Genomic DNA, 11,865 nt, shown 5'->3' with positions numbered 1-11,865 from the left:
AATGCTCTCTGGAATGATGCAATGTTTAATTTACACTAGTTTAGAAAGATTAGTATATTAAAGTCCATCCAGTCTATTCCTCTTCAGTGTTTCTCTTGCCTCAAAAATCACAGACTTTCAGACGTATTCCTGTTTCTAATAAAAGATGGTGGTATGTTCAAAACTATGTATGTATATATAACCCTGTGGTACTTGAGAAAGCTCTGAGTCAAATTTCTTAAAACACTTGGCAAACATTTATTAAGCATCAAAACAACCGCATTTGTTTGCTCTATCCACTCATGACTCCATCTGTCTATCCACCCACCCATTGTGTACAGAGATTGTGCACATGTTTATATAGACAGTAGACCTTATTCTGCTCTTACTTCCATTACAACTTGACTTATTTCAATGTACTTGCTCTCAGCTCTCACTGGTCTGACACGGAAATTAGTTTCTTGTGTATCTGTACATAGAGCAAATATATTAACAAAGTGTGATGAACATATGTTGTAATGTGATCTTAATGTAAATAGGTTGGTTCTTCGGGGCTCTCACCTCATCCAGATGGGAATTGACATTCAGTATTTTACACCATTACAACTGTATTTAGTTTTTCAACACATCTTGGTCCTGCCTTTGATCTAATCAGAAAATAAACATTCTTGATTTGATTTACTCAGCTGCTCTCTGAGCCACAAACCCAAGATTTCATCTCGTGTCCTGAACTGGACTCCCATGCTGCTTGTACAACTCTGTTGAATTCAATAAATGCATTTAGCCTTGTTAAGATTCAGGAAAGCATATATTATCCTCCAGTGATGCAGTAGATAACAGGAGTTAATAACAAGTATGTGATAAAGATCACAGGATTCCCTGTAAACAAGATGCTGCACTGCACAGAGAGCATCTTGTCTGCATATGTTTCATAAGTAACTAGGCATCCTCATGGGCTTCTTTAGTTATTTTAGAAAGTTGTGTAAACAGTATTATCTAGTTAATGCCCCAAATGACATAATAATTGATATGGAAATGGGGCAAAGCTCAATAGATCGTAATACAACTCTCCAAGGACTCTTGGAAATGATCTTCTCAGATTTTATTTGAATTTTCTTCCAGCTTGTATGTATGCAGCTTGTGGTTTGCTAGATATACTAGACAGATGTTGGATGAACAATATTCTCTTTTTTTCCTGGAGTTCACAAGGATTTTAGTCATTTTTCTCCAATAGCTTCTTAACAAGAGTTAAGGAAGGGCAATAGATAAGGGAAACAGATGAAATTCAAGATGTGATGGCAGGTTTTCATACATCTTAGGAATAAAATAGAGCAAATTGAATTTATGACTGGCAGCCCTGCAGCCCCTAAGTTCTCTTCCATTTCAAGATGTATTCAAGAAATTAAATAGGCTTGTATAAATCAAAATTGCCTCATTCCTAATACACATTCCTAAATTAAAATTAATCTATTTGGTGAAGTTTCACAGCTTTTGTATTCAGTATGTACTGAAAAGCTGAATGGAGAAACTTTACTAGGGAAGTACTGGGCCCGGAAATATAGGGACTTCTGCAAAGTTCTGGTCAAGTCTGTTGCAAGAGCTTCAGGTGACATCCAGGCCCTCGGGGTCCCCATTTGTTGCCATCACCATACCATCTTTTTCTTTAAAATTAATTTTTCCAAGTCACCTTTGAAATTAATAAAAATGAAGGTCACAGGCTTTGCATTAGTAGGAAGGGAACATGCACATGATTTGCTTGGGGGAGGCTGAATTTTTGGGAGAGATTTTAATTTAGATGCACTGTAATAGTAGTTGAATCACAAACTGCTTTTATGAAAGATGCACTTGACCCTTTGCTGACACATGCTGTAGGATCTGCAGTTCCATAAATGAATTGACTTGGCTGGAAGTCTCTGTGCAGCAGACACTGGAGTTAGCCCTTTGAGTGAGGTAGATGATACAGTCTTCCTGGGTAGCTCTGAAGACAGTGTCATCCATTGGTTGCCACAGATGTCCCACCAAAAAGTCTCCCCCTTAAGGCAGTTTAGTGTGGGGAATTATCCAACAGATACATTGTTCCTTCTTGACACCATTCCTGTAATTATTTAGCTCATTTCCCCCCATTATACAAGGAGACTATCTCTGCCTTCTGCTAGACAGGGATAAAGTCACTTGGTTCTTCTAGGACAAATCTGCTGTCAAAACTCTGCTAGTATATTATACAGAAAAGCATTCTCAGAAGAAATTTAGCTTACACCAACAAAATAGTGTGTGTGTGGGGGTTGGGCACCATTTATTTTAATGTCTTTTGAATTATGTAAATTTTTTTTTTGCTAGTCAGCTCTAAGGTGAGGGTCTGTGGACGTAATTACCTACTCACATACAACTCCAGAGGAACCTGAGGAGAAGGCAAAGCAGCTGTGCCTGGGACACTGCACACAGGAGGGAACAAAAGAGGGGAAATTACTTGGCCATAGAGCAGCAGTTTTGCTTTCTTTCTGCCTTAACTTCAAGTTGCCCAAGATCAGGTGCAATGCAGTCCCCAGATATGCTTTCCTCTTCGGCCACTTTGTTACTGATTCAGACACAATCCTCAAGGAAGGCATTACCTTTGAGCCCTTGTAACTGTCCTGCAATGGTGTATGTTGTGGGAAGATTAGTCCTTAAGCTTCTTAATTAATTACTCTTAATTCTCTTACCCTGGTATCAGCACAAAAAATAATAACAAATAACAAATTATCCACATATTTTGAGTTTAATGCCTATCTGCTACTAGCTGCTTAAAATATTAACTTTCCACTCTAGACACTTGTATTATTCTGAATTTTTTTCCAGGCCATCCTTCTTGTAACAATGCACAACAATGGTTTTCAGGTTCAGTGCACTTTCAATTAGCTAATTCTTCTGTGTGTTTGGGAGGTAGGTTAGTACATTTATTACTAATTTAAAGAGAGTGTCATTGTGGTCCACCTAGTATCTGTACATGGAGTATAGGCCTGAAAGTACTTAGTGGAATATGTTCAGTAGAGAATAGTGATCCACGCAGCCATGATACATTAATGAAAATATTTATGATAATTAGTAATTAAAATATTTATGATAATTAGTTTATCAGATTATTAAAATAAGTGTATGGGAGAGATAAGACAGTTGAGGGAAATTACAGAAGCAGGTAAAGAGAGATTTCTTCAGCTTGTAGGAAGATTTCAGAGGAGCATTAGAACCAAGATAAGCTTACTATTTATGTATGTGGATTGCATCCCTGAAAGAATTACCTATCCTAATACAGTGCCATCAAGATGATATTTGCATGGTGCACAAGGCTGTAAAAGTAAGGCAATGCCTAATTTACATAAACCTCTGGAAGGCAACAGAGGAGCACATGGCTAACAGTCTGTTAACCATGTGTCTCACAGCATGATGATCAGAATTAAATGCTAGCATTATAGTAGACAGATGTTCTTCCTAACAGCATCCTTTTGTGGTTCTTTTCCTTTGTGCATACAGTGCACATGGTATGAATTTTCTGCCATGGTCAGAGCTGTACTTAAAGATCATCCCAAATAAGAATGTGCCTTCAATGCAAGTTACAAAAGGGTTGATATTCCCTCATCTCTGAAGGACTGATTGTCACTTGTATTTTTTGCTCCTACCAAAGTTGATTGTAAACCTTATCCCCAGGTTCCCCTGCCCACAGCAGCTGACTTCAGAGGTAACAAGACCAAAATCACATTCTCAGAAAGTGCAAAGCACTGTTTGACTGGACTTCAGCTGGAGGAGTAAAAAAACCTGGATTGTTCTTGAAAGGAAGTAGTTTCCACATGAGCAAGGAATGCCTCTGATTCTGCAGATTCTTAAGTGCTTTACTCACCATAATTTCTTGTTTTGACTTTTCACACAAAACAGGTTATGTTCAAAATAATGAAAGCATGAATGTTATTGTTCCTTTTGAATATGGAAGCTTTTTTTACTATCTTTTTTCCTACTAATATAAAGTCATGTTAGCCAAATAGGTAACTTCCAGATCTTACTCTTTAAAGGGTTTGTCTTCAGAATAAGGAGCTAAAAACTTTCTTCTTCCATGAAAATATTTCTTGTGTTCATTGCACATACTCCCGAACTGCAAGTTCTTTCAGGGTAAAAACCCTTACAGGATCTTTTTTTGCCTTCCATTCTTCCAGTTTTTCTTGCAAAGACAGAAAATCCTTCCCAAGTTCATATGCCAAAGTGATCATCGATTCTAGCAATGGAATGTAATACCTGTGACTGGTACGCACATGAAGGCGTGATAGAGCTTTTTCTCCATATTCAAAGGCACTTGCTGGATTGTCCAGGTCCTTGTAGCACACTACGATAGCACAGAGAGTAGGGACAACTGAGACAGGGCTGCCTCTTGTCAGCCTTTCCTGCAGACCAACCACTTCTGAAAGGATTTCCAAAGCTTTGGTGTACTGGCCACCCCGCAGGCAACCATATGCTTCCCGAAGTTCTGGCCTTGTTAAAAAGTCAATAAATGTTTTTGATCTTCGGATATATTTCATAGAATATAGAAGTCTCAGGTAGTCCTTGAAGGCTAATTTTCTCTCATTGATTATTTCTTCTGTGAAGTTCCCTGTTAGAGTTTTTTTTGGAAAGGTCACATCTTCCATTTCCTCACTAAACTCCTCCAGCAGATTTCTGTGCAGTTTCTCAAAATCAGAATAACGTCGTTCAATTACAGACTTGTTGCTGTCAAAACTTCCTGTTTGCAAAATGATGATTTTATACATCTAAACACAATAAAACAGAAGAATAAGTGTGAGATGGACCACTCTCGGTGCAGTGAGATTTTGCCTGCTACTGCTTTGAAAAGACTGTGATTGTACACTCTACAAGATGAAACTTTCCTGCACCAATTTTATGGTTGCAATCTTGCATACTCCTATGGCTTTGACACTGTCTCCCACAGCATTCTGCTTCAGAAACTCATGGCACAAGGCTTGGTAAGTGTACTCTGCACTGGATAAAAAAATGGCTCGATGGCTGGGCCCGAAGAGTGGTTTAGTGTTGACCCTTCAGTGGTGGGTCAAGGGCTGGACTGGGTGATCTTTGAGGTCTCTTCCAATTGGATGTTTTCTAATTCTAAAATGGCTATGATAAATGTGGTCTTAGCAAAATGGCTGCAAAACAAAACAGTGTGTTATGTGTTGTGCAAATAGATTCTCTTCTGGTCCTGATCCAAGCACAGTGAGGAAGGCTGCATCCTTAATGTCTATAAACCAGTGAGGCACACTTAACTGCATCACCATACACCAGCTAAGGACACAGACTGTAGACCTTGCTGGCTTTTGCATGACGACCATTTTCACATTTTACTCCACCCGTTTCCCACTGGATTATACAGCAGCTGGAGCAATTTCACTCATGCCAGCTGTTTCTTTGCTGCTGTTAAAGGGTGTGAACCAGTACTAGCACACTAGTCTGTTTGATTATCTTATGTTTTTTTCCTTAAAGAGAAATTCTCTCTTTTAATCTTCATAAATGATCTTTACAGGCACTCCTTGAAAGGTTCTAAATTGGAGCTGACTTCTCTGATCTCTTTTCATTTGCAAGCACTGTGACATTTTCCTATACTTTGTCCTGCTCCCTGCTGAAAAGTGTATATATGCCCAATGCATAGCCAAAACAGATTCCACCAGCTATGCCCATATGATCAGTGAGAACAGGATCTACTCAGTATGGCATAGCTTGTGAAACCTGGCTCTTGGTAAGGCTTTCATGTCTTGAGGCATGCTGTGTGCTGTGCAGACCCCTGTAGAGTGAATAAAAATTAATGATTTTCTTACATATTCATTTCTTAGCTTACCACATATTTAGATAAGTGGTGCTCCACAATTCTGGTTGATGGGATTTCAAAAAGTAGTTTGACTTGTCTGCACTGGCGTTTTTCATTCCTCCAGTATTCCTGAAGCTCTTTAGTGGTCATCGAGGAGTTGGGACTCAGGGATGCATTGGAATCTAAAACCGGTATGTTTCATATGTCAGACTACAATCTTTGCATTTGGAAAGAAAACTCTTTTGCATTTGCTGTGAAAGAGGCCCTAGAAATTCTGTAGTTGTAGAAGCAAGACCCCAAGACTGATAAAGTGATGTCATTCTTAATCAAGACAGGTCTGAATTCTTTGAGTAAAGCTATAGTGGTTTTGGGAGACACCAAACTGACAGCAGATTGAAGTTACAGAAAAAATACTGACAAGTATTGTATGTCTAGGTTGTATACTCAGGCATAGTTTGAGCAGGAGATATGTTTTACCATCAGACACACCTTCAAATATTGCCCCTTTTCAAATACTGGGTTTGTGCAGTAACAGGTAAAAGCAGAGAAAACGTGAATATTTTAAGTTTAAAGGAGAAATTCAGATTACCAGCTCAGATGAAGGAGGAATTCTCATATCCTCCTTTTCTTTGTAGCTGAATTGATGCCACATTTCAGCTACAAATATTTTTATGTACCTCTCTCCTGTCCTCTCTCTCTCTCCCCACAGCTACATACACACACAAACATATATACATATGCATATATAAAAATGTTGGAAAGCTGGTTGAAGAGTTTGCTTACAAAGGAATTTGATGTAGTCTCTCTAAAGGATGATTTCTTTGTATTTGAAATCTAAACTGTTTTCTTCAGGTGGCATATAGGCTAGCAAAGTGGATAAAAGAAATGGAATATCTATATTTCAGTGGGCACACGAGTCCCAATTTCCAATCAATAATGTCTCTGTCAATATAGTCAGCTGAAGTCAGTCTGCAATGTATCTAACATTCAGACAAAGGAGGTAAGTGGCCACAAATGAATGAGAAGGTAACAGCTTGATGCAGAAACAGAATTGTAAAGGCACCATAGCTCTCCTTCAGTGGCCCTGCTTTCACATGTTGTTAAGCATTTGGCCATACAGTTTCAATTATCAAGGCCTTTAGGGTTTGGCTCAATCTCTGCAAAGCACATATTTCCTCAGACAGGTGGTGTTTATGACATCTTAGCAGGCTGAAAATCTAGACGAGATATGTTTTGGATTATAGATAACATTATGTTTAATAACAGGTGACAGCAATCTTAAGCATAAGTTCAATGCTGCCTCTTCATAAGGCATGTGAGGAACTACTGCTTGAGACTAGCTTCAGTCATGCTGACATTGCCAAGAAGTTCAGATTTAGTGATGTACAGAAAGTGCACTCCTGAGACAGGCTATTTGCTGATGACTGTTTTGGTCCCTGGTGTGTAAATTAAATTTAGAATACATTTTATAAGCAAGAGATCGAAAAGGAAAACTGTCTGTGGATGTACATCAGTGTGGGGGACTGCGATGAATCTGTGTTCCCATGAGAATCTGGGAAGTCCCCCAGGCCGAATGTTTAAGGGTGAGATACTGTGAGATGAGATAGGAACCACCTGCACTAGCTTAATGAGTAACTATAGTAGATGAGATAGGAGTCAGCTGTGCTAGCTTAATGAGTATCACTAGCTTGTTAACCAATCCTATGCAGCCACACTAAAAGCAGAGCTATGAATACAAGTTGCTTGAGGGGAGTCTTTGGTCTGGGCTCTCCCTCTATACTCTGCTTGCATTTTACCCTTGTTTCTTTGGCCATCACCCCTGACCCTACAGCAACACATCAGTTTCAGTATTGCTAGATTATTACTGCATGTTTCATCAAGGCTTATTTTCAGTGGAGTGTAGCAGTGTAAATCTAGACTACTGTTGCAATAAATAAAGCAAGGGGGTTTATATAAAAGATTTATGTCATAAATAGCTATAGGAAAAATAAAATTAAAGGATAGAATCAACCTTGCAGGTCATATTTTTCTGGGTTTTCTTTTCTCGCTTGATACAGAATTTCAGCCTTGGGTTGATTTTGTTCTTCACCAGATGGAGTTGTGGTAGAAAATGTAGTAATACTGCTTCCAGCTTCTAGAAGTTCTCTTTCTGCTGTGCACTGTGAGTCTTGGTCCATTGCAAGTTATCACTGAAAGATTAAGAAAAAAAAAAAAGACATTTTTAATTGAAATGCCTTTGGTAATTTTTATTGATTTGCTCACTGTTCTTTGTGAAATTGCATGAGGGCAACCACAATGCCATAAAAGCTATAGTATAAATAGAATTGGATACATAGGTACTAGTGGAGAACCATTCCCACTAAAAGTATTTGGATAGCTTTTTGGGAGTTTAAAACCCACCATGAATCCATTCTTGTGCATTTGATCTAGGCCTACCTGTGTTAGCAGGGGGTTTGGCATAGATCACCTCCAGAGGTGCCTTCCAACACTTACCATTCTATGATTCTATGTAAACTGTAAGAAGTTATGTTGACTAAGATTAGGTAGGGAGTACTGTTCTTATCTATGAGAATTCTGCCATAAACTTCAGTCTGGGTAGATTTTTTCTCCTTGTATTTTGCCCTCAAGCTTGCAAGTTTGAATTCAGATTAACTAAAATTTTGGAGGTAATTAGTGTAACTAGCAGCCTGGCTCTCTTACATTGCTAGAATTTACTGTTCTCAAGACTCCAAAACTTGCCATCTCTTCTTAATCACAACCTGTAGGGCAAAATAGGGCAGCATCTAAACCTGTAGGGATGTGGAGGTGCTGGAACGTGTCCAGAGAAGGGCCACGAGGATGATCAGAGGGCTGGAGCACCTCTCCTATGAGGACAGACTGAAGGAGTTGGGGCTGTTCAGTCTGCAGAAGAGAAGGCTCCAAGGTGACCTAATTGTGGCCTTCCAGTATCTGAAGGGGGCCTACAGGAAGGCTGGGGAAGGACTTCTCAGGATCTCAGGTAGTGCTAGGACTAGGGGGAATGGGATGAAGCTGGAGGTGGGGAGATTCAGGCTGGATGTGAGGAGGAAGTTCTTCACCATGAGAGTGGTGAAACCCTGGAATGGGTTGTCCAGGGAGGTGGTCGAGGCCCCGTCCCTGGAGGTGTTTAAGACTAGGCTGGACGAGGCTCTGGCCAGGCTGATCTAGTGTGGGGTGTCCTTGCCCATGGCAGGGGGGTTGGAACTAGATGATCCTTGTGGTCCCTTCCAACCCTGAATGATACTATGATACATTTCACTGTTTAAAGTAATCTCCAGAGACTGTGTACTGTGAGAATAAACCAACTGAAATCTGACAGTGGCTAGGTGGAAGGAAAACTGAGTTTTCTAAGCCTTTTCAATTTGCTTGTCTTTATAGCCTATATACAATATTTGTAGTAGATTTGTATGCTAGGACTGCTATTTTACCACATACTGATTAAATACACAACACAATGTATTCCTAATCCATAGCCCAGGCTGTCCATTTTTCTGCATAAATGTCTTCCCAGGATGTTTTTGGGTTTATTTGTTTGTTTTATTAGCGTTTGTTTTGTTTTGTGGTGTTTTGGTTTTTTCTAACCTACTGGGTACATCATTGTGTTATACTAACAGCTGAAATAGTCCTAACAACTTTGCCAGGGTGCTGTATTCTGTGAGTTAGCATGAGACAATTCTTGCTCACAATCTAGCCAGTGGGTGAAAAGCAAATAACAGAACAACCCACCTCTAAAAACACCCAAGTTTCCCTGCTGCAAATGTGAAAAAAATCCCTGAGCAGTGGTTATTAAGCAATGAGAGGGTTTAGGACAGGGATGTTACTACATATTGTCACCATTTGCCCACCACACAGTTATGCAATGCTGGATACAGAGGTGAGGAAATGCCTTCAGAAGGCCTATTGATTTCTCACAAACTGCAAGGCTCTAAAAAAAAAGCAATTACTTTCCCCACTGCAAACAGCAGAAGTGCAAACCACTTTCCTAAACAGAACCCCTTCCTTTGCCTAGCTTGGATAAACAAGTACATACATGTTGTCGTCCTCCTTAGTAAGACCATAATGGAAGCCCTTGGTTTTGGATTTGGAACTAGGAGGTGAAAGTTCTCACTGTTTGTCCAGTCTTCCTTAAATTCTGCTTTTTTTTTTAACATAAAGAATAGTGACTTATTATTGTCTAAGTCCTCCATTTTTTAAAAGCATAACAGTTTAATCCAAGAGCATAAACCTGAAAATATTTAGATTTAGTGTAATCTCAAATATAGCAGATTAAATGAGGAATCTGAAGATGGCTGAACAAATTTAAATGACAGCTTTTTTCTTTGTTGTGAGTTGGCACAACCTTATGAGCAAAACTGTATTCGAGATAAGTATCTTTTTATATATAACTTTGTATACATAAAACATGTATGTTTGTGTTCACACATGTAAAAATACCACTTCAGAACATGACTTAACAGAGAAACACTTGTAAACAGAATGCAGAAGTGAACATTATGATATATGTCTGCCTAGAAAATTGTACTTCATAGAAACAGCTTCATTTTCACAGCTAAAAATTACTATAAGCACTTTAAAGTAAGCTGCTGTTTATTTTTACCTATTAGAAAATTCCAAAATGATATAAAAACCTTGCCACAAATCACACAGTTTTGCTTGGAACACATACACACCCTGTTCCGTTTCAGGGTAAGTGCCACTCCAACTCTGGCTCTGAGTTGTAAGTAGCGCCAGAAACCAAATTGCAGAGAACACTCACCTGGAAACTGCTGATGAGCTTTCAGTTGTGTATGTGGAGTCTCTACGAAGTCATGAACAGCCTTTTCATTTTCAAAACACACAAAAATATGTCTGTGTCTTCATCTAGCAGGCATGTTCTGTGTTTTACAAAAAGGAAGGAAGAAAGCTTGATTAAATCAGACTTCCTCTTCCAATTGGCTAACTGGTTCAGTGCTGACTGATTACACACAAAATCCCCTATGTGCCTCAAACAGCCCTTGTGCTGTCTGTGGGCAAGGCACGGCCTTGTTATCCCCAGAGCAGGTTCAGCAGTGAAGGCAGGTTTGCAAACAGCAGCATCAAGATTATACATGCAAACACAAAGTCTGGCAAAGCAAAGAGTTCAACAATAAATATAAAACAAAATCAATGGAAAGTTCTCTGCATGCATTTCTAAAACTAAAAAAACCCCACACTTAGTAAAAGAGAGATTAGGAAAAAAGAACCAATATGTAAATGGTCTTATGTGGAAAAACTTGCCCCTTGGGACATCTTTAAAATACAACAGATTTAACATCCAGTTCAGGAAAGAAATTCAGATGGTACTACAATAAACAGCCTCACCCTAGGTAAACTTGCACTTCTGACAGAAATCCCAGTTTCAACACAATGCTTAAACATATGATTAATTCAAAGTATATTCTTAAAGTTCAAAAAGGAGCATTATCATATGTGACATGAATACTAAACTTGAAATGGGCTTATGTATGTGCCTAAAATTAATCTTTGTTGAACTGAGGACAAAGTGAAGAAGAATGATGTTGTAATCCATGCGCTCTTTTGCTCAGATGCTTTTGCAAGTTCATCTCACTTTGGAAGTTTGTTTTAAAGCATCAGGATAACTATTTCTGGGGTAAACAATATGGATGCTATCTATTTTTAGTAATGTAACTTTCCTCATTGCCAAAGCTCACTCACTGAAAAACCAAGGGATTTTAATGCAGCACAAACGTGGGAGGCAAACATCCAAAGGACTACATGGATCCTGCCCCACACATTCCTTTAGAACAAACAATTTAAAATAATGTAAAACTGGGGCCATAAACTGGCAATGCTTCTCTTCTGGTTTATTTGCAACATAAAAGAATGCCAACTTTAACTTGGATTCAGTCTAAATGTAGAAGTTTTGCCAAAATAGCTGTCAGAATGATGAAAAATCACTCCCAGGCAGCTACGGCCACACTGGCAGAAACCCTAGTGTAGATGCTGTTATGTTGGCAAAGTCTTTCAGGCCATTTAGCATGTTCCATGAGGAAAGTGATTTAAGTTACACCAGA

General features: G+C 39.0%; 1 protein-coding gene across 1 annotated transcript; it reads right to left on the bottom strand.

The window, feature by feature from the left end:
- Positions 1 to 213: 213 nt before the first annotated feature.
- On the bottom strand, positions 214 to 10,668 carry SNX20 (sorting nexin 20). The gene is made up of 4 exons (XM_068150545.1): positions 10,569 to 10,668; positions 7,806 to 7,983; positions 5,825 to 5,976; positions 214 to 4,748 (listed from the first exon to the last, which is right to left on the bottom strand). The coding sequence occupies exons 2-4, from the start codon at positions 7,969 to 7,971 to the stop codon at positions 4,080 to 4,082; spliced, it is 987 nt and encodes a 328-aa protein (XP_068006646.1). The 5' UTR covers positions 7,972 to 7,983; positions 10,569 to 10,668; the 3' UTR covers positions 214 to 4,079.
- Between the last annotated feature and the right edge of the window lie 1,197 nt (positions 10,669 to 11,865).

Source organism: Melanerpes formicivorus, unplaced genomic scaffold, assembly GCF_026170545.1.
Source record: "Melanerpes formicivorus ecotype bairdi unplaced genomic scaffold, bMelFor1.0.p_v2 SCAF_20, whole genome shotgun sequence".
Taxonomy (NCBI): Eukaryota; Metazoa; Chordata; class Aves; order Piciformes; family Picidae; genus Melanerpes; species Melanerpes formicivorus.
Note: the sequence above shows the minus strand (reverse complement) of the source record. Positions and strands in the feature narration are given on the sequence as shown.

Bases quoted from the DNA above. Each gene is read 5' to 3' on its own strand.
- SNX20 (XM_068150545.1), bottom strand. From the start codon at position 7,971: ATGGACCAAGACTCACAGTGCACAGCAGAAAGAGAACTTCTAGAAGCT. The intron at 5,977-7,805 runs GTTGATTCTATC...TACCGGTTTTAG, and splicing joins AGAAAAATATGACCTGCAAG to ATTCCAATGCATCCCTGAGT. The intron at 4,749-5,824 runs GTAAGCTAAGAA...TATTGTGTTTAG, and splicing joins ACCACTTATCTAAATATGTG to ATGTATAAAATCATCATTTT.